General features: G+C 37.3%; 1 protein-coding gene across 1 annotated transcript; it reads left to right on the forward strand.

Moving 5' to 3' along the window:
• The first annotated feature begins 482 nt into the window (after positions 1-482).
• LOC145046729 (uncharacterized) lies at positions 483-21,433 on the forward strand. The gene is made up of 4 exons (XM_078995004.1): positions 483-1,614; positions 1,703-2,290; positions 21,237-21,294; positions 21,412-21,433. The coding sequence occupies exons 1-4, from the start codon at positions 483-485 to the stop codon at positions 21,431-21,433; spliced, it is 1,800 nt and encodes a 599-aa protein (XP_078851130.1).
• Positions 21,434-22,093: the final 660 nt, after the last annotated feature.

Raw genomic sequence — 22,093 nt, forward strand, 5'->3', positions numbered from 1 at the left:
TTTGAGGGAACTAGGCATTCTTGTGGATGTTCTAGACTCAAATTTGAGGCTCTATAATAGTTTATTCTCTTTTTAAAAGATTTTTCAAACTTTCTAAAGACTAGTAGTGAAAGATGTCGCGGTGTGCCAGTCAGCCAGCCAAGTAAGCTTTATTTCTTATGTTAAATGTTTATGTTAAATTGTTGACTATGAATTGGATTCTACTAGTCTTAAAATGCTAGATTACACACTTATTTAATGTTAACATGTGAGAGAGATGTAAAATTAACGGCTAGAGCGAGCTGGAAATTTTGAAACTAGATGCGATTGCGAAATTGGAACTTGTGTAGAAGATAGTAGAAGGGCCCCTACTATTTGAAACATTGGTGCCGGTTTCGGGTCGGGGCAAGGTTGAGAAATTTTCGGCAAGCTGAGTGTTTCGTCTTCCTAGAAATATCTAGGCTGAATTATTTCTAAATATTTTCCTCCTTCTACGGATATAGATGGCTCCGCCTGCTCGCCTTAATCAGCTCCAAATGGAGCAACTTAGGAATATTGTCGCTGAGGAACTCAATAACGCTTTCAATGAACTAATCCCGGGCGTGACCAATGACATAATCAACCAGGTCAAAGCTCTTCTGGATGAGCGCCTCGCAGCTATTCCCGGGGGAGCGTTATCGGCTCCGCCCGTTCGGGATTCGGCATACTACTTTGAGAAGTTCAGCAAGTGTAGCCCTCCTCTTTGGAACGGTGAATCCGACCCAGTTGCTGCTAAGCATTGGGTGTCAGATGTTGAGGGCGCCTTCATGACTGTTGGGTGTCCGGACCAGTACAAAGTTGTGATCGCCATGAATCAGCTGCGAAAAAGGGGAAAGACATGGTGGAACACCATCACCGCTCTATTAAACGAGGAAGAAGTGAGGGCCATGTCTTGGGCCCAATTTGTGGAGAGGTTCGAGGCACAATATGTGCCCAAGGTGGAGCAACAACAGATGCAGCAAGAGTTCATGGCCTTACAACAAACTACCGAGTCTGTTAGCGACCTGAACGCCAAGTTCTTGGAGATGCTATCTTTTTGTCCCTCATTTGCTGGGAACGAGGCCTGGTTGGTCAGCCAATACACTACCATTCTACGTACCGAGATTCGGGAATTCGTTAGCATGCAGGAGTTCCCAACTTTATCCTCGATCATGGATGCAGCAAGGGGGAGGGAAATCGAGTTACAGACCCAGACCAAGAGGAAGGCCAATGACACCTCCTCCAAGACATCCGGAGATGCCCAGAAAAAGCAAAAGCAGGGTGGTAAGTCAAGGTATGAGTATAGGACGTCTTCAGGTCAGGGCGAGAAAAATCCGTTGATATGCTACAACTGTAAAAAGCCAGGGCATCATTGGAAGAATTGTAGGGCTCCCCCTGTGAGTGTAGTTCCTCAGATTACTTCTGTTGCTCCCGTCTGCTATCACTGCAACGAGACGGGACACAAGAAGCGCGAATGCCCGAAGTTGAAGGCTAGTAAAGGAAGCGGGGGTACAAATCCTGCAATTGCATCGTCTCCTAAGGGACCCACTATGGTGACACGAGGTCGTGCTCACCAGATGACTGCGGATGAGCCGGTGATTACCGCGACAGTGGTAGGTAAATTTCTTTTTTTTTCTTTTCTCTCCTGCCATTATTTAATAAATGGTAGTTAGAACTGTTTACATGATCGTATGTGGTAAATCAGGCACTTATTTGCTAGATTCCGAGCCTGCTGTTGTTATGTTTGATAGCGGTGCTACCCATTCTTTTGTATCTCGCACGTTTATTAATCGTCTGGGGTGTAGTATCAGAAAATTGGTTGGCCCAATGGTTGTCGAAGTTGCCGACAACCGCACTATTTATGTCACCGATGTCTATCAAGGTTGCACTCTCGAGTTTTCTGGAGTTGAATTCCCTATTGATCTTATCCCTATTGCGATGCGAGAGCTCTGCGTTATGGTAGGCATGGATTGGCTTGATGCGTTTGATGCGGAAATCCACTGTCGTAAGAAGCAAGTTCATGTTCAAAACCCTAGAGGTGGAGAACTTATTATTCAGGGGGACATTCCCCGCCTGGCTATGGCTTCTTGCTCTTCTGCTATAGCACTAGATGACGTTCCTATCATTTCCGACTTCAGCGATGTCTTTCCGGAGGAACTCCCTGGCTTGCCACCTGTTCAACAAGTGGAGTTTCGCATTGATTTGGTTCCAGGTGCGGCTCCGGTAGCGAAATCTCCTTACCGCTTGGCACCACCTGAAATGAAAGAGCTCCAAGATCAACTGCAAGAACTAAGTGATAAAGGGTTTATACGGCCAAGCTGCTCGCCTTGGGGTGCTCCTATTCTGTTTGTGAAGAAGAAAGATGGATCCTAGCGAATGTGTATTGATTATAGGGAGCTAAACAAGCACACGATAAAGAATAGGTACCCGTTGCCACGTATTGATGATCTTTTTGATCAGCTTCAGGGAGCATCTTGGTTTTCCAAGATTGATTTACGTTCCGGTTACCATCAGATGCGTGTTCGTGAAGAAGACATTGAGAAAACAGCATTCCGTACTCGATATGGGCACTTTGAATTCGTGGTGATAGCCTATGCCTCCCGACAGCTGAAACCCCACGAACGAAACTACCCCACTCATGATTTGGAGCTTGGGGCTGTTGTTTTCGCTCTTAAGATTTGGAGACACTATCTCTATGGAGTGAAGTTTATCATATACACTGACCATAAGAGTCTAAAATATTTGTTCGAGCAGCGGGATTTGAATATGAGGCAGATCTGATGGTTGGATGTGGTAAAAGATTATGATTGTGAAATTCACTACCACCCCGGTAAAGCTAATGTGGTAGCTGATGCTCTTAGTCGTAAACAAGCTGCCGAACCGATTAGAGCTATGTGTCTCCGGATCACGATGGTGTCGTCTTTGTTAAATCTAATCCGGGACGCCCAAAAGATGGCAATAATGGAGGAAAACATCAGGCGTGAGAATATTTGGAAAGAGTTGCCTAAGATGGAACGAGACGGGCGGGGTTTGCTGACTCGCTACGGTAGGGTTGGGGTTCCATATATCGGGGGAAATCGGAAAACCCTAATGGATGAGTCTCATAAGTCAAAATTTTCTATCCATCTTGGTGCTACTAAAATGTATCGGGACCTTCATGAGGCTTACTGGTGGCATGGAATGAAGAATGATGTGGCTCAATTTGTGGAAGAATGTATGAACTGTTGGAAGGTCAAGGCGGAACACCAGAAACCGCATGGGAAGTTGCAACCGTTGGAGATTCCTGAATGGAAATGGGAGCATCTAACCATGGACTTCATTACAAAACTTCCTAGAACTGCCCGAGGATCGGATACAATATGGGTGATTGTTGATCGTTTGACTAAGAGTGCTCACTTTCTGGCTATAATGGAGAGCTCATCGGCGGAGAAATTAGTCGAGATCTTTGTTCGGGAGATTGTCTCATTACATGGGGTACCCGTTTCTATCATCTCCGATCGAGACACCCGATTTACCTCTCGGTTCTGGAGGAAGTTTCAAGAGGAATTGGGCACACGATTACATTTTAGTACCGCCTTCCATCCGCAGACAGACGGGCAGAGTGAGCGGACGATTCAGACCTTGGAGGACATGCTTAGGGCGTGTGCGATTGATTTTGGGGGTAGTTGGGATGACCATCTACATCTAGCTGAGTTTTCTTATAACAACAGCTATCACTCGAGCATTAAAATGCCTCCGTATGAAGCCTTGTACGGGAGGAAGTGCAGGACGCCCGTTTGTTGGGGCGAGGTTGGGCAGAGGGTACTTGGGAGTACCGATATCGTGCTACAGACTACGGAGAAAATCCAAGTGATCCGAGATCATTTAGTCACAGCGAGCAGTCGTCAGAAAAGTTATGCCGACAAAAGACGCTCCAATCTTGAGTTCCAGGTGGGAGATTATGTGTTGCTTAAAGTCTCCCCCTGGAAAGGTGTGATTCGCTTTCGGAAGCGGGGAAAGCTCGGACCCCGATTCATTAGACCCTACAAGGTCATAGCTCGTGTGGGGAAGGTGGCTTACCGTTTAGAGCTTCCTAACGAGCTTAGTCTAATTCATAATACGTTCCACGTGTCTCAGTTACGAAAATGTGTTGTTGATGAGACCGCTGTGATACCACTAGAGGACATACAAATTGACGAGCATCTCAATTATGTTGAGAAACCAATCGCAATTTTAGAACGAAAGACGAAAGCTCTCCGCAACAAGACTATAAACCTGGTTAAGGTGCAGTGGCAACATAGGAAGGGTTCGGAATGGACTTGGGAACCGGAATGCGAGATGCGGGCTCATTATCCAGATCTGTTTCTAGGTGTTGACTTCGAGGACGAAGTCCGTTCTTAGTGGGGGAGAGTTGTAACGCCCCGGGTTTTCTCGGTATGTTTGGTTATTTTAATTTAATTATCCTTGTAACCTTGGGTTAATTTATTTAACCAATGTCTGATTTCTTATGTTATTGGACTCTTTTGATCATCTTGTAAACTCCTTTTATTGAAGTCCATGGGCTATGGGCCTATTTGCAAAGTCCATCTAGTTAATAGTACTTAATGTGTAAATTGAATCATTTGGAACACACACAAGGAAAACACTCTAAACCCTCCCTCTCTCTCAAAAATCGTCCCTCTCTCTCTCTCTCTCTTTGGGATCAAGAGCATCCAAGGGGTTGTTTGGAGCTTAATTCTTGTTCATTTCCAGCCTTGATTCGTATTGGTCTGAACCTCCTTATCCTTTCTTACAACTTGATTCATAACCTTGTTCTAGTTTTATGATTTCATATTCACCTCTTCTCCTTTTTATTTTATTTGTAATTGTATGTTATACATCATCTCAAGATCCTATCTTCACCCCATATATGGTGGATGATGGATCTAGGGGATTACATGTGGCAAAAGATCATGGAAACCCTAAAAGGGAGAATGATGATTTTATGTGCTTATGTTTATTTTCATGTTGATTATTATTACATCCTTGTGGCTAAATGAAATCCTAATGATCCCTAACCCTTTTTAGTACCACCATTATCATGGAGACTGAATTGGGATGATGAACACATCTTAAAATGTGTTTCAAAAGGAGAAGGATGGATAAGCCAAAAAGGAATCACGGGTGGCTACGATTCTGTTTTCCATCAGATATGTAGTCATTTTGTAAAAATCATATCTGGAGCTCTAGAACTCAAAAGGACCCCAAATGCGTTCCAAACGTTCACAAATTTATTTGGATAACTTTCTTAAGAAGGCCAACCTCACTGATAAGGGCTTTATCTATGTGAAAGAATGGAATCTTTTCTGTTAGGTCTGATCCGAGTCTATTCCGATATGTCATTTTGTTTTCATCATTTCTAAGGCTTGGAAAAGGATCCAGAGTGATTCCAAGTTTCTATATGTTCCTTATATTATGAATTTAATATCTGGAGAATATGGGGTGTTATTTCCAATTATAAATTGGTTAGAATGGATCCACACTCCAGGTCAGTGGGCAGTCACCAGCTTTTGCTAGTGCTGTGATTGTCCGCAATGTGAATTTTATATCTGGAGTTTGAGAGACTATTTTCATTCAATTCCAACTCTGATACTTTCACTTGTATGTCCTTTACTTCTATTAATTTTCTTTTGGACGAATTCTACTCACAAGTTGGGTATAATTGGCCAACATCACTTGACTGTACTGTTGGAGACAGAAGTGATACACCATTTTGTAAAATTCATATTTAATTCATCTTTTGGAGTTATAATGACTTCTTTATAGTTGTGGAATCCAGAGCAATCATAGTTTCCTATAAAATTTAGTTAAAGCTATGTTTCTGTTTTAGATTTTGGAGTAAATCCGTTTTGAACAGCAGGTCTGTTTCAGAGACCTTGCTGTGATTACTCTTTTCTCAACTCATAGCTTCATTACTTCTCCTTTCTAACCTTTAGTCCTTCTTAGGTGATGTTTTGAAGTTTGCTCAAGCTTGGTAGCATTATTTAATTGTTATCCATCCTTAATACTCACTCAAGGTGAGTTCTCTCACACCGTTGTATTGATGATTGTGTTTGCTAGTTAGCTCGTGTGTGATTATTTGAATTTATTATAAAAAGCATGCTATATAAGTATTGTTTTAATTCGTACATATGCACTGTATGTAACTAATCATGGATATGGGGACACCACCAAAGGATACAGATTTACCGGTGCGGTGGGTAGGTAAGATCACCAACGTAATACTCTTCGTGAGGTGCGGTGATTAGGGCCAAATGATACGGGATCTTCCCGGTGCGGTTCAAACCTACAAGTCCTTCTCGTAATATAGACATTGATTTGTTCTTTGCCTTTATCATTATAATTGCAAAATGGATTAGGGCTAGTAAATATGAATGTTTGTACAATGTCTTTGTTTGAATTCACTAAGCTTCATGCTTACGTTTTTCCCTTATAATTTTTCAGGTGTTAAGATTAAAGAGGCTAAGGCTTGACATGGAGCATCGGGACATCGCTACTAGTTATTTTGTTGGGACCTTATTATTATTATTACTTCCGCACTTATTTTACATGATTATTAAGTTGATGGATTATGTTATGACTATTTCAGTTGTTTTAATTTAATTTAAGATGCGTTTTAAAAGTTTAAAATTTTTGCAAAAAAAATTGGGTGTCACAGGGTATTCCGGTTCAATGACTGGTTGGACCCAGCATGTATGATTGTATGTATTATATGTTTGTGTGGTGGTACTTTGGGGTACTCACTAAACACCGTGCTTACAATTTGGTTTCATGCTTTCAGGTACTTCTGATGATCGGGACAAGGCGAAGGCTTGATCGTGCACATCCTTCAATTTTTATGAGATTTGATTTGGGATGCTCTGATTTATGGCTATTGACACTTTGGAAACAATGTTTAAAAACATTTATGGTTTTGGGTTGTTTTTAAACAATGAAAATTTTACCATGATTTTTGGGATGTTACAATTTGGTAACAAAGCCATGGTTTGAGCGAATTGGATGAACATTCATGTGAGTCTAGACTCAAACTAAAGATCTGTGAAAGTTTACAAATTATTTTCAAACGTGACCAAGGAAGGATGAGATATGTACGATCTGTTGGAGCAAGAAAGTTTACCCCAAAATATCCATATTGTTATTTGCTTATGATACTTATGATAGGGCATGCTAGTTGTAGGCAAGGTATCTTCATGAATTGCATGATGTATGATGTCTGATAGCCTAGGAGAATCTCATGTATGATAGATAAACTTTACATCATTATTGTAGTTGCTTAGTGTGTGTATCATAGTTGTATATAACTAAGATTTTATAGCCGGAGAATGTTTGATTTAGCCTTATCTTCGATTCTTGTCAAGTACTCAACTATATATGGGATCCAATGTTATGTGTGATTAGCATGTACGAGTGGCTGCAGAGTTGGTGAAAGTTTTGTGAGTGAATACAGTTCATAGTAGACAAATGTGAGGAATGATTAGCCACTCTTGAATGTGTATCCTAGATGGTTAGTCCTAATGGTTAGGAACTTCGTATAAGGTTATGCCTGATTTTTATTGTGTCTTAGTGCTAGGCGACTCCATTTCTCAAATGTTGCTTGCTTTGTGCTTTGTAGGACTCATATTGATGTGAGTTAACTATTAAAAGAATATGTTACTGTTGGATTAGTGTCTAAGTCCATAACTATTTTGGTATGTACTTGACCCGATGGTGCATGGTCCTTTTGGGTTGCCTTCACCAAAGCAACTTGATTGTAGAAATAAATAAAGAGAGAGAGGTTATTATGATTTATTAATATGTTATAATAATAATATATTAAAGGAGAAATCATATTTGTTTAATTAATATTGATCAATAATTAATTAGGAATTAATTTTGTGATCAAGTGTAATTAATTAAACTAGAGGGGCTGATTTGTAATTATGTGATAGTTACAAAATAAGGTAAGGATTATCTTAAATATAGGGTGAACGAATTTAAGGAGATAATGCCTTAGAAATCGACTAGGATAAGGGTTTCTAAGACTTATCTTATGGTTACTTGGTGGGCAAGCAACTAGATAAGGATAAGGACTAAAACCCTAATCTTTACACCTATATAAACCCCCCTAAGGCTCATGAATTCGTCTAAGCCTTCCCAAGAAGTCCTAAGGACGAATTCCTACCTCTCTCCTCTCTCTTTATACCTTCTCCATTTGCTAGTGGTGTTTGTAAGCCATTAGAGGAGTGACACTTGTGACTCTAAGCATTCCAAAGTCAATTCAAGGAGGAATTGGGATTGTTATTGCTACATAACAATCAAGGTAACATCTAAAACCTATTTATATGTTGATATCGGTTTCCATATGCTAGAATTAGGGTTTATAGTCATGGATTTAAAGCATGTACAATAGAGAAACCTAGATCCAAGCATTACGGTTTGTATGAGCACATAGGATGTCTTATGACCAAAACCCATCAGTGGTATCAGAGCCTATGATGGTTTCAATTGTACTGATGCATTGTATATCTAAAAAATTCGAGTTTTTGGTGTTCTAGAGGCTGGACTCGCCGAGTCCATAGCTGAACTCGCCGAGTCCAGGGTGACTCGACGAGTCCAGGCTTGACTCGACGAGTCAACTCATCAGATAGTGCTTATCTCGGGATTTCTTGCTGTTTTTGCATATGGATAGTTACCTTATCATGTTAGATCAATATTAATCCGATTATATGATATATTTGACTATATTTTTGATCTAAATGAAGATATCTATCAATTAATAAGATAATTGTTTCCTTATAAGATAATTGATTAATTATTTTGAGTAAATTGATAAATTGTTTTGCAAAAAATCATTAAATAAATCAAATATGGATAATTATGTGATTAAATGTTAATTTAAAATTATTTGTTATTTGATCCTTGTTGTTATGAAAAGTTTCATTTTTTCCCCTTTAGGTTTTATAGTTTAAATTTGAACCCAAAAGTTTTGAAGTTTTGAAATTTAAATAGTTAAAACCCTAATGTTTTGAAAAAAGGTTTCAAAACTTGCCCTCAAGTTTTGGAATTTAAAAGTTAATTAAAAGTTGATTAGGAATGTTAAATTCTAAAACCCTAGTAATGTTTTGAAAAGTTCAAATCACTCCCTTATGGTTTTATTAATTGATTAAGGTGTATAATTAAAAGATATTTAATAAATCCATCAGAGTTTAGGTTTACAATTTAATTGAATTAAAATTATAATTGTTAAATTTGATCACCTAATATTTTAAAAGTGTAAAATGCACCCTATACTATATATAACAATAAAAGTCTAACATTATATATATGTATGAGTAAAAGTCAGTCTTACCGTTAGTAGGCCTCATTCACGAAGCTGGTCTATAAGGGGTGTTTAAGGAAATTGCCTATAATATGGCGATTAAATGGGTATCCACTCTTACCCACCGCACTCTTCACTAGTAGAGGGTCGTTAGCCGAACGGGTAGGATAGGACGAAACCTTCCATTATAAGTATAATGAAATACAAAGTAACTAAATGTTTTGCAAATTCCCAATCTTAGTTACTTAGGCAAAAGTGAATTGATGCAATTCCATGAAATTACACTTTGTACCCTTGTGAAGACGTTAGTGGAGTGTGTGTGGTTTACCGGCACACTAAATGGTTCTAAGAAAAGGTAGAAAAGGGTGACTCAGTGTTTGTCATAGTTTGGTGGAGCATGTGTGGTTTACCGGCACATCGAATAGGTGACTGTAACATGTGAGGGCACCATGTAACTTTGCATGGTTATTCACACCCGCTTTGTGATCCTCGGCATCCCAGTCACAAACAAGTGGGGCATATCGAGATTTAAACATGCCATTGAAATGTTCAATGAATCTCAAAGGATCTAGGACTTTTCATAGATTTAACACTTAAATTTCTTTTCGTTTTTCATGGTGGAAATTAGTGAATCGTCATTCACTTACCTTCAAATATTCTGCAACTAGATTACGGCATCCCTTTTCTAGGTTGTAGCGTATTGTGTTGGGTCCTGGCCTTGGTATCTCATTTGGGTGATTTACTAAGGACTCAATCAATTAACTAACTTGAATTTGTTTCTCCCGTTTTGTAGATGTCAAAGTTCGACAACTATGGCCTTCCCAAATCCCGTGGAACAAGCATTCCACATGAAGATGATATTCCACGATTCGATAGAGGAATAAGAAATCATGCTTCACTTCTTCCTCCTCCTCCTCCAATTATTCTCCCTAACCCACAACATTGTAAAATTGAAAGGTTCAATATCACTCAAGCCCTTTTGGCAAGTAAACATAAAGAAGGAAAGTCGGTGTGTGCACACGTCTTAGGGATGAAGTCACACATTGATAAGTTAAGAATGATGGGATCCATTATCGGTGAAGAGATAGCTATTGATTGGGTTCTTCAGTCACTTCCTAACTCATATAGTGAGTTCGTAAGAGAGTACTATATGATGAACCACGACGTGACCCTTATTGATCTCACCTATATGCTTATTGTTGCTGAATCAGCAATGGTTTGGCGCAATAGAAAAGCAAAGTTGATTAGTGAATCTGCCTTCAAGACCTCTATGGATATAGACAATGGCAATGAAAGACATGCAATGATCGAAAAGTTTGATCATAAGAGAAAGGCGATGTCTGAAGTAGTTCCATGTGTTGTTCCAAAAGAGTCAATTTGCTTTTATTGCCAAGAGAAGAGGCATTGGAGACGAAGTTTCCCTATTTACCTAAGAGATCTAAAAGATGGGAGAGTCAAAAGTATGACTACGCTTCAGGTAAAATCCACTATCTAACTCCGTTAAGTTCCTATTCATTGATTCTTAATACATGATGTGATAAGATTGCATTTGAATGTTTTGCAGGATCGGTGAAAAGAAAGGAAGTTTGATAAGAGAGCAAGATGAATCTAATCACAAGAGATGGATCTCGATCGCATGGACTTGAAGATTGGATTTTGAGATTAGATAGTTATGATAGAAATTTTCCTTTTACATAGTTCTCAATAGATTTTGCATTGTAAGGACAAATGTTTTTCCGCTGCTTTTATAAATAAAATAATTTTTGACTTATTTATTTGTTTACTTCCTTGCAATGAAATCGTTATGAAAATTGATGTTTGCATATTTCTACAACGAATGGATATGATTCTTAGTTATGTTATTTATGGAAATGTCGAGAATTTACCAAGTAGGGAGAGTTTCTCATCGCCCAAAGTTTCAATTGGATTGAAATTTGGAATCACGCAACTTGGTTGCATGATGAATGAGAAATTTCATATTTGGAAATTAGACAAATTCGTTGACAAAGTATCAAGTGAAAGGACTAGGAGATCGATTACACAAAGTTGTGTGTTGATCAAGTTCACCATAAGAGTAACAAAGATATTCGCATGATTTACTAAAGGCTTAGTAAATATGATTACACTTACAAGATTAAGTATAATTCGGAATTGATTAAAAGGGTTTAAATCAATAGCAAAACGAATAAGAATCAAGTAGGCAGAAAGATAAAAGTTTCTCCATTCTAAGAAGAAGGGAGAGTACCTTTTATGCTTGATGATAGGTCTTTATGATTAAGAACCATATCTCAATTGATCCTCTAAGTAAGTCTTAGTACAATTGTATGTTTAAGAAGAGGAATCAAGAATTGAAGAAATGGTTAAATCAAAAGTCAATCATAATTCGTTTCAATAACAAGTCTTAAAGTTAAGATTGTGACAATGAGTGAAAAGTATTAAAGGTTTATAACATTCATCAAATGTGGAAAGTTGTGATGTCTTCGATAAGACAAAGGCCAACTAGGACCAATTTATGAAGTGTTTTGATAAAAGCTACACTAACTCTTGAATAATTGTTTGTCAAGAATTGTTTATTGACAAGAGAATCTTATATGTCAATGAGTCAGTGGGAGTCTTAATGGTCTTGAAAGGTTTCAAGAACAAATCAAATAAACCTTATCAATCATCACTAGCACACGAGTTGAGGTTTACAACCTATCGTGTTGACATTATTTTGTTTCTATGCTGTTTCCAATTGAGTTAATTATGCGTGTGAGTTCTATGAGTTCTCAGAAAAGGCAAAGCACCTTGATCAATGAAAGGTACATTGATAGGAAAAGGTGAGTTGCTTAACTACTTGGAAGACATGGTGGGCAGTCGTGCTACCATAAGGCAAGAAATCAAGATTAAGAAAGTTCGGTCCATATGAATTTGAATTTGTCGTAAACTTTGGTTTTAACAAATTCACATGGATAGAAACACATACACCGTTTAAAATCTAAGTTTCATAAGATTTCCTCCTTCATGAAAATGATTGTGAGAAAATGCTTTCACTAAGAAAGGTTTTAATAAGATAGTGATTGTAAAATTGCATTCTCGAATTCGATTATGATCACGGTATCCCTTTCCATGATTTGAATTGTGAGGTTTGGAAATTAGTCTTAATTGTTTAAGACACACATATGAACTATCTAAGGCAAAGGTGTATAAGTTCAAGAAGCCTTGATAAAAGATTATCAAAGCATTAAGTATTAGAAACATGGAAATTCAATAGGTATTGTTTTTCTGAAAGTTAAGATGTTTATGAATACATGTCGAAGCTAGTGGGAGCATAAGTGTTATGTTTTATAGTAATCATCATGATAGTGGGAGCATAAAAGTTATGATTGTATGATTATTATGGAAAGTATTGCAAGTTGGAAATATTAATTATAGAAAAACAAGAGTTATACCTTGAAAAGTCATAAGGGTTGTAAAGTTGTTTTGCTATAATTAAGGGAGAGAATATTATGCTTCATTTCAAATCTAAAGGCTTAGGTTGAGAAATGTTAATAATATTAGTCAAAGGTACATAGTGTGTTCTTAAAATTTCGATTATGATTACGGAATTCCTTTTTACAATTCGAATTTTGAGAACATAGCAAATAAAACATTGTGCATCGTGTCCCATACGCTTCGGGTATAGGATCGATTGCAAATGCTTTAATGTTTGACCATTATAAAATTTTCCAAATGTCTAGCGCATTTAGAGGGAAAAGGGACTAGGATCGGTTTTGACTAAAATAATTAAAAAACTATCAAAGGACAATCCAAAGTTCGACGAGGATTGGTTGCTTGTGAGTAGTTGGAAGCATGGTATTGAATGGACCAGATCGACATTATTATGAATAGATAAGATTCTATTAAGAATGAGTTGTCATATGGAAAATATGGAAATGTGTCCATATTGGGAAATTGAATATTGAAAAATCTATGACTAGATTAGAAACTTTTATGCAAAAGGATGTTCAAAGGAATGTACTTTGAGTGAGAGACATCATATCTAAGGAATTGTCTTGTAACAATCTCCGATAAAAGACTTTGTAGTTTCATTGGCAATAGTCTTTGTGACTTTGGTTAGTGATATTACGAAAGAATCATTGCATAGAATGTTAGAATCTAGCATATTCTATAAGTAGCAAGAATTTGATATTCTTTCACTTATGGAAAAAGGATTTGGGGTTGTGAAATGAGAATGATTGGAAATGTGTTAAATTTGATCTATTTCACAAAAGTAAGAACCATAGGTAAACATTGTGTGCATGCTATGAGCATGGGATAAGTGTTATAATTCAAGTAAGAAGTTGATTATCCGAAACGACAAATAATGAGTAATCGATATGGTGATAAATAAAAGGGAGTTTTATTTATACTCAAAGGGTTGAGGCCATATGGGATTAGTATTATTCTTGTGTTTCACTTTGCATGTTTTGACTTCCAGAATAGTTGAGTTTATTAACTATAATCAAATTATTCAAACGGGCCACAGTCGTTCATATGTTGGAAGTAGATATGAATGAAGACTGTCGTGAAATGGTGTGTGGATTGTCTAAAAGAGTATTAGACATAAGCAAATGTTTGTTGCAACATTCATGAGTGCTTATGAATATGAATTTGAGCATTGGATTAAACCCACGCTCACTTGGATTACTCCATGAATTGTATCACGAGTGATTGGTGAGACGATAACATCTTATATTCTTGAAACCGAGATGTGTGAGTTGTATCTTGCTAATCGGTTGCACATTGATAATATGTAAATGCACTAGTAACTTGGTGTTATAAAACATATTGTTGTGTGTGATTTGGTTTGTAAGTGCAAGCAAGTATTGTATCAAAGTTTATCCGTTCCTTTTATCCAAAGAAGGATAAAAGCGATATCTTTTGGGCCCCTCTATGGTTTAGTGATGACAAACGTAAATGCTCGGCTAGGCTAGGGCTAATTTTATTTGTTCAATTAGTCAGTCATCATAAATCGGGAATCGAGAAATAGTACAAAGAGAATGATTAGAAATCATGTCTTATACGATATCTAGAATGGAGGAATATATGATCCCTTATCTAAGGACACGCGTATGTGATAGGATCAGAGTTGACAGCGGCTTTGGAAAGCTACGATTGCAGATCAGGATCTGAAGTCATACGTAGAATAGTTATTAGACTTATCCAAGTGGGATACTGTTGGATTAGTGTCTAAGTCCATAACTATTTTGGTATGTACTTGACCCGATGGTGCATGGTCCTTTTGGGTTGCCTTCACCAAAGAAACTTGATTGTAGAAATAAATAAAGAGAGAGAGGTTATTATGATTTATTAATATGTTATAAGAATAATATATTAAAGGAGAAATCATATTTGTTTAATTAATATTGGTCAATAATTAATTAGGAATTAATTTTGTGATCAAGTGTAATTAATTAAACTAGAGGGGCTGATTTGTAACTATGTGATAGTTACAAAATAAGGTAAGGATTATCTTAAATATAGGGTGAACGAATTTAAGAAGATAATGCCTTAGAAATCGACTAGGATAAGGGTTTCTAAGACTTATCTTATGGTTACTTGGTGGGCAAGCAACTAGATAAGGATAAGGACTAAAACCCTAATCTTTACACCTATATAAACCCCCCTAAGGCTCATGAATTCGTCTAAGCCTTCCCAAGAAGTCCTAAGGATGAATTCCTACCTCTCTCCTCTCTCTTTATACCTTCTCCATTTGCTCTTGGTGTTTGTAAGCCATTAGAGGAGTGACACTTGTGACTCTAAGCATTCCAAAGTCAATTCAAGGAGGAATTGGGATTGTTATTGCTACATAACAATCAAGGTAACATCTAAAACCTAATTATATGTTAATATCGATTTCCGTATGCTAGAATTAGGGTTTATAGTCTTGGATTCAAAGCATGTACAATAGAGAAACCTAGATCCAAGCATTAGGGTTTGTATGAGCACGTAGGATGTCTTATGACCAAAACCCATCAAAAATTACATGCTACAAAGGTTAAATAATCATAGAGTGAAGTATTTGGTCCTATTGCACAGCTCTCGTCCGAGTCTAACCATTGTAGGGTTGAGTCTTTTAGTCGAAAGATTATTTAAGTTTTGTTGTATATAATTATATTCATGAAGTGGTTAGCTGACATTAATAGGGGTTCTTTAGCAACTGATGGCAGGGTGGGGTGGGAATTCTAGGAGAGCTTGTGAAGTGCTTTAGTGTGGTTTGTACACCGTTTAGCAATTGTTTGGAGTATTATTATGAGTTTGTAACTTAGAGGACCCAGGATGATTCTTGAGGAAAGTATGGATAAGTGTGGAAGGTATTAATTGGCTCGTACTACTAGAAGCACATGATGCATACTCGAATCGAAGGAAGTCACGAGGATTCTGAGGAGCTAGGTGAGGTTAGATGGCATGGTTGATACCATGATTCATTACAGTGTTTCTGTATATGTCGATGTTTTAGTTATGGTTGTTCAGGTTGGGGTTGAGTCTGGTGGTTTTATGGAATTTAGTGGCCATGTCGGTTTGGGTTTGTTGGATGTAGACCTGGGTGAGTTAGATGATTTTGAGGTATCGAAATCATTACTCGAGGTATTGCTAGTTGAGTCACGGGGCTCAAGGAAGGAGCGAATGTTATGATCGGCTAGAGGATTGCAACCGGAGGCTGGGGGATTGGCAGAAGGATCGGTATGTCACAATCTACGGTAGACGCTATGTCCTTCCAACTTTCTGTGTTCAGAGAAAAGAAAGAGCAGGCATGTGATTTTAGATTTGGGGTATCGGCCCAGCATGGGGCTAGATGGTTGCGGTTTTTGGTAGCAGTATGGAAATGTGGGAATGCACTAGAGGATGTTAATGGTATAATTTCCTTGACTAGGGAAATGAGTCGGGAGCGACAACTTTTGTTGTTCTGATGTGTCCCGATTATGATAGATATGCCTCTTCTATATAAGAATGGTCCTCATGTTGATGGTTGGGGATTTATGGATGAGGTAAGTGATAATCCATTTGTTTCTAGATAGATAATTGGTGCTATGAGTGGACTGTCAGAATTATTGCATGTGTATATGTATGGGATTCGTGATATTAGAGGTTGTTATGATTAGAAATTCTCGAGGTCTCCATCTGAGATTCGGAATCCCTTCGAGTTTGCTTGTTCCTTATCTATAAGTTCATCTTGTTTTGCATTATATATCCTAAGGGTTAGGGATGCTATTCATCTGGGTGAGTCGGTTTGAGTTTTTTTTGTTTACAATATCAGTTGGTAGTGGTTCGAATCCTAAGCGGGGGAGAGCTGGATATTTTTCTTGGAGAATCATTGATCCGTTCATGCTATGGTTTTAGAAGAACGGGTCATAGGTATTTGCGGTTTGGGTATGTGAAACTTTGGTTCACGATTTGGTCAAGAAGGGGGTACAAAGCAAGTTACCATCATATGTTTGTTTTCAGAAATAGAAGAGTCATCTTCATGGTAAGAAGTTGTTGGCCAAGGAGCTTGATGTAGCAAGTGTTGTAATGGATATATGGATAGGTTGTCAAAACACTCTCGATCATTGGAACTTTTGTTCTTCGTCAATAATGGAGGTTCTTTGGAGCTTTAGATTTGTATCAGTTAGAGTTCAATGGATGTGTCAACCTGTTGTCAAGATATGTACTCTATACGTATTGGTATATGGGTATAAGTACTCCCAATGGTTGGTTGTGGAATTATTGTTCATAGCAGGCTCGAGTTCGGAATACGTCATTGGTTATTGGAAGTTCGGATGCTGGGACAGCATTGTTAGTTTCTCAGGTATGAATTTGTATCTAGGAAAAATCTAATTTTAGCATGTCACGTCGACAGGGTTGGTAGCTAGACAGACCGACCAGGGTTTTGACAACATTTTTGATGGCTCTAGGGTTTTTATTGAGATATTTTTGTATTGGCGGGATCTGTTCGGTTTCAAACAAGGTGTGGGATCTTAGTCTTCGACCTTTCATGAGGATGTTTCTGTTAGCAGTTGAGGTTCGTCATTTGGGTTAGACCTATTGGTACCACACCCAATGGGTAAGTGTTGTGAAGAAAAAGGAGTGAATTAGACCTCGGGTTGGTTATGTGTTTTCCCTTAAGGATACGTGTAGGTTAAATAAGTTAGCATGAGAACACTTGGATCGAGTTATTAGTAGGGTTCTTAATTTGTATGTAGCTCTTAAATTGGAACAAGACTACAACCACCTATCTCATTCTCTAGTTGTGTACGACCATGTTTTTGCCTAAACTTTTGCTTTTGTAGCCACCTATATTGTGAAAGGAAGTGTTCATGATAGAAGAGTTGTTGGATAAGGTGTCTAAGCCCGTAACTATAATTGGTATGCACTTGACCAGATAATAACATGGTCCATTATGGGTTGCATTCTCTAGAGCAATTTGATAGGATGGATTTTTAGAAAGAGGTTATTTGTGATTTATTAATATATTATAAGTATTATATATTAATTGTGAAATCATATTATTTAATTGGTATTGATCAAGAATTAATTTGGAATTAATTTAGTGATCAAAATAGACTAATTAAATTTACAGGGATTGGTTTTGTAAATCAATGATACATATAGTTTGGGCTAATGATCCATTATTGATTGGTGATGGACTAAGTTAGTTTAAAAGAGTTATCAAATGGTTATTGGATCAAAAGCCTACTTGAATTAATTAGGGTTTACAAGTGACTCTTGGAATTCAACAAGTATATATGTAACCCCTTAGCACCTAAAACCGGTACTAATGCTTCATGTAAGTGAACCATATCTGAATGTGTGGTCACTAATCTCTCGCTCAAGTTCCTCCATTTGCTCTTGGTGTTTTGTGAACCATTTGAGGCATTACACTTAGGGTACTAAGCTCTTGAAAGGCCAAATTCAACAAGCTACAACAAGAGGTAATATTTTAACTAGTTTTTATGATTCAAATATCAAATTGTATGCTAGTTAGGCTTCATGCTTTGGAAAAATGAAAATTTGCATGTATAACTAGAGAAAACTTAGATCTAAAACATTAGGGTTGTATATGTACCATAGGTCTGTTATAGTGCTCAAATCCCATCAAGAGTATGGTCATGGTTGGGTTTTGGCAATGGAATCTTGAGTCATGAAGTTCATTGTGAAGTCATCGAGTGGTTCGTCAGGTGGAGGTGCATCTAAGCTAATACGAGATTTAGATACAACGGAAAATTCTTTGATGGACCATCATTATGCTCGTTGGAGACATGGGTTGATTTATGTTTCAAAGTTCATTTGTAATCCTGGATGATCAGTTGAATGGAATTGTCTTATTTAGTTTTGTTCTAATTTATTTCTCATTAGGAATGGATTATTTATTTTTGCTCATGGTTGCATGTGTGATGGAATTTGTGAATGTTGTGTGGATTTAGAGCCTCCTGGGTATTTGGTTATCAGTGGTTAGGATCAAGTAATAGAGTGCAAGTTGGTCTATGTATCAAGGATTGTATAGATGTTGGTTAGTGGATCAGGGGTAAGCTTGGGTGTTATGAGTGTATAGTAGTGTAGAGCCTTTTAGAGCCGAGTAGGAGCCTAATCTAATTAGTATGTGATCGTTGGGTTCCTGGTGTAGTAATATTTGTGTTCGGTATTAGCAACGATATTTGGCCGAGAAGGATTTGGACCAATCAACCTGTAAATTTTTGGTCAGTTTGGTTGAGGTTTTGTAGGGAAGAGGTTCTTTATATTATGATTTAAAGAGGTTTTGTGGAGACATTTCTTTAGGTAGCATGGTATCGCCATAATTTCAAGGTTGGCAAAATCGTTAGGGGATGATCGATTGCTAAAGATACTACATTGAAGATGAATTAAATCTTGGAATCAGAGCTTGAGCTTTCGTCTATTATATATATTTCCTTGTTATTGGTTTCTTCTCGTCGCTTTCTTCTACTATAGATATTTCCCCGTGATTGGTTATTTTTGTTAAGAAATCCACCAAAGCTTGAGCTTTTATACTTGTGTGCAGCTTGAATTCGATCTCATGTTAACCTAATTCGATCGCCCATTTGACGAGGTGTCCTGATTTCTCTAGTTTTAATAGCACTTGTCTTATCGATGCATTAGATAATACATCGAATGCATGTGCTAGAAAGTACCACCTTAATTGCCTTGCAAATTTTACTAGTGATAAAGCCAGCTTTTACAAGTCGGAGTATCCTATATTGGCTCTTTGTAAGATTCGACTTACAAAATACATGGGTATTTGTTTGTCCCCCTGTTGGCTAACAGTAAAACACTTACAACTAGTTTTAATATTGATAGGTATATTGTTAATCTTTCTCCTGGTATTAGTGATGCCAAATCTGGTAGCTTTACTAATGTTGACTTGAGTTTTTTAAATGCTATTTTTGCTTCATCGGTCCATCTGAAGTCCTTTTTATCCAGTACTCTCTTTAAGGTTTTGTAGAAAGGAAGCATATTCTCTGCTGAATTTGCTAAAAAAATGCCCCAATGTCGCTAGCTTACCTATCAACATTTATACATCATTGTTATGTGGGTCCATACTTGTCAAGCAAGGTTCTTTATAAACATTCAAAAGCAACTGTTTCTGAACTTGTTTTATCCCACCTCACGCAGTGTTTTAGTATACATTTGTTTTTATTTTCTATAATCAGCGTATCGGAGTAGGGTGTTTTGCATCCCCTAGTTATGAGAACTATTACTGAACTTACCACTATCTACCTGGTCGCCTTGGTCTTTCATGTTCCATCTTTACCGAGTTATCAGATGCAAAGAATTTCCTTATATCATGTAACTTTTCGAATTTTTTTCTCTTTTTTCATTTTTTACATGCAGTAAATAAAAATTGAAAATTTTATCTAAAAATTTTAACAAAAAATGCATAATTTTCACACTAACAGCTAGGAAAGAATGTACCAGATAAGCTTGCATAAATTTTTGATTTTGACGAAGATGTTGGCGAAAAATCTGAATTTCAGTAACTCTAGAAGATCCTCTGATTTCCCCAAGCTTGGTTGGAACTGTGACCACTCTTTATTAAAAGAAAAAAACTACCCACCGGTTGCCTCCTGGAAAGTTGCCCCTTTTTTAAGAGTCGTTGGCTCGACTTTGCCCAACCAAAATTTTTAACCGGTGTGGTTGGGACTCCTGTTCAACTTAATTTTTTTCTTCCTCACTCCAGATCCCTTCATATGTAGCATAATTGTGGGATCTGATGTTTTCACACAATGCTGGAAACTCGTCAAATTTTTATCAGATAAATTTTTCTTCAGATGTTTCGGTCTTCTCCTTTTTCTGATATTCTTTCTAGAAATCTTCTTCTTTTCTTCCCTAAGCTTTCTTCTTTTTAACTTATTTTCAGAATTCAGCTACTCCTTTTCTTCCCCAAGCTTGCCTTTTTCTGTCAGCTTCTTATCATCTCCTTAGAAGAAATCATATCCTCCTTCACCTTTCAAGCTTATTTCATTTCATCTCCTTTAATACACCATCAAATAATTTTTTTTCTATAAATATTTCTTGCACATAATCATTAGAAAACTCACAGCTGCCCTCGGGTAAAGGACTACTAGTACCCAGAAAGTTAACAAAAACATCATCAAAAGTAAAATCATCATCATGTATTTTGAAGTTCACAATATCACCAACAAATTCCATAGAGATTCTACCAGCAAAGACATCAATTTTTGTTTTGGCAGTTTTCAAGAAAGGCCTTCCTAAAATAATTGAGTTTTTGTCTAATATGTCTAAATTTCCCATGTCTAGTATGTAAAAATCACCGGGAGAAATTAACTCATTCACTTGGACAATAACATCCTCCAATACACCTTTTAGGCATCTTGTTGTGTGGTCTACCAACTGAATGATGGTCCTAGTCTTTTTAAAGTTCCCAACTTTCATTTTTCGAAAACAGATAATGGGAGGACATTGACTGAAGCACCTAAGTCAAGCATGGATTTTGGAAAAATAAGGTTACCCAATTTACAAGGAGTCGAGAAAATTCTCGGATCCTTGCACTTTGGTGGCAAACCTTTTTGCAAAGTTGCAAAAATGTTTTTGCCAAATTTTATTGTTTCATTTATTTTCAGCTTTTTTCTTAGAAACATATAAGTCTTTTAAAAACATGGCATAACGAGCAATTTGTTTAATAATGTCAAGTAAAAGAATATTTACCTACACCTTACGAAAGGTGTCCATGATCTCATCTTCCTCTCGCTTACACTTTGTGATTTTTAGTCGTAATGGAAATAGTAGGATTGTCTTATACTCCCTCGAAATCAGCTTGGGTTGCTAGGAGTCTCTTTTTCTACCTCTTTTTCAGCTTCTTTCTTACCTAAAACTTCTTCAGTTTCTTTTTTAGTCTCTTCTTTTGGTTTTGATTTGCTTGGTCCTTAATAACTCTTCCCATTTCTCAAGGAAATTACACTCACATTATGCATTGGATTGTTTTCAGTTTGCCCCAGTAACATTCCTTGAGATTCCATCAGACCTATAGAAGTAGTAAGTTGAGACACCTGATGTTCCAGATTTTTTATACTCACTTTGGTTTCGTTCTGGAACATGTGAGTGCTAGTGGCTAAGCTTTTACAATATATTCTAAGGCCACACTGGAACTACTAGATTGTTGTTGAACAAGTGGCTGCTGGAAAGTGGGTTATTACTGGTTTTGCTGAAAAGCGGGTTGGTGAAACCCAGGTGGCTGCTGGTATTGTTGGGGCCTTTGTTGAAAGTTTTTGGTATTACAGAATCCTCCCCATGCAAGATTGTTGT

Source organism: Lactuca saligna, chromosome 5, assembly GCF_052625555.1.
Source record: "Lactuca saligna cultivar CGN05327 chromosome 5, ASM5262555v1, whole genome shotgun sequence".
In the NCBI taxonomy this organism is placed as follows: domain Eukaryota; kingdom Viridiplantae; phylum Streptophyta; class Magnoliopsida; order Asterales; family Asteraceae; genus Lactuca; species Lactuca saligna.

What these genes read in the sequence shown, in the direction of transcription:
- LOC145046729 (XM_078995004.1), top strand. Translation starts at nt 483, where the DNA reads ATGGCTCCGCCTGCTCGCCTTAATCAGCTCCAAATGGAGCAACTTAGG. An exon ending in GATTACCGCGACAGTGGTAG is followed by an intron (nt 1,615 to 1,702) that starts GTAAATTTCTTT and finishes GTGGTAAATCAG; the next exon opens with GCACTTATTTGCTAGATTCC. An exon ending in AGATCAACTGCAAGAACTAA is followed by an intron (nt 2,291 to 21,236) that starts GTGATAAAGGGT and finishes TTTCGAAAACAG; the next exon opens with ATAATGGGAGGACATTGACT.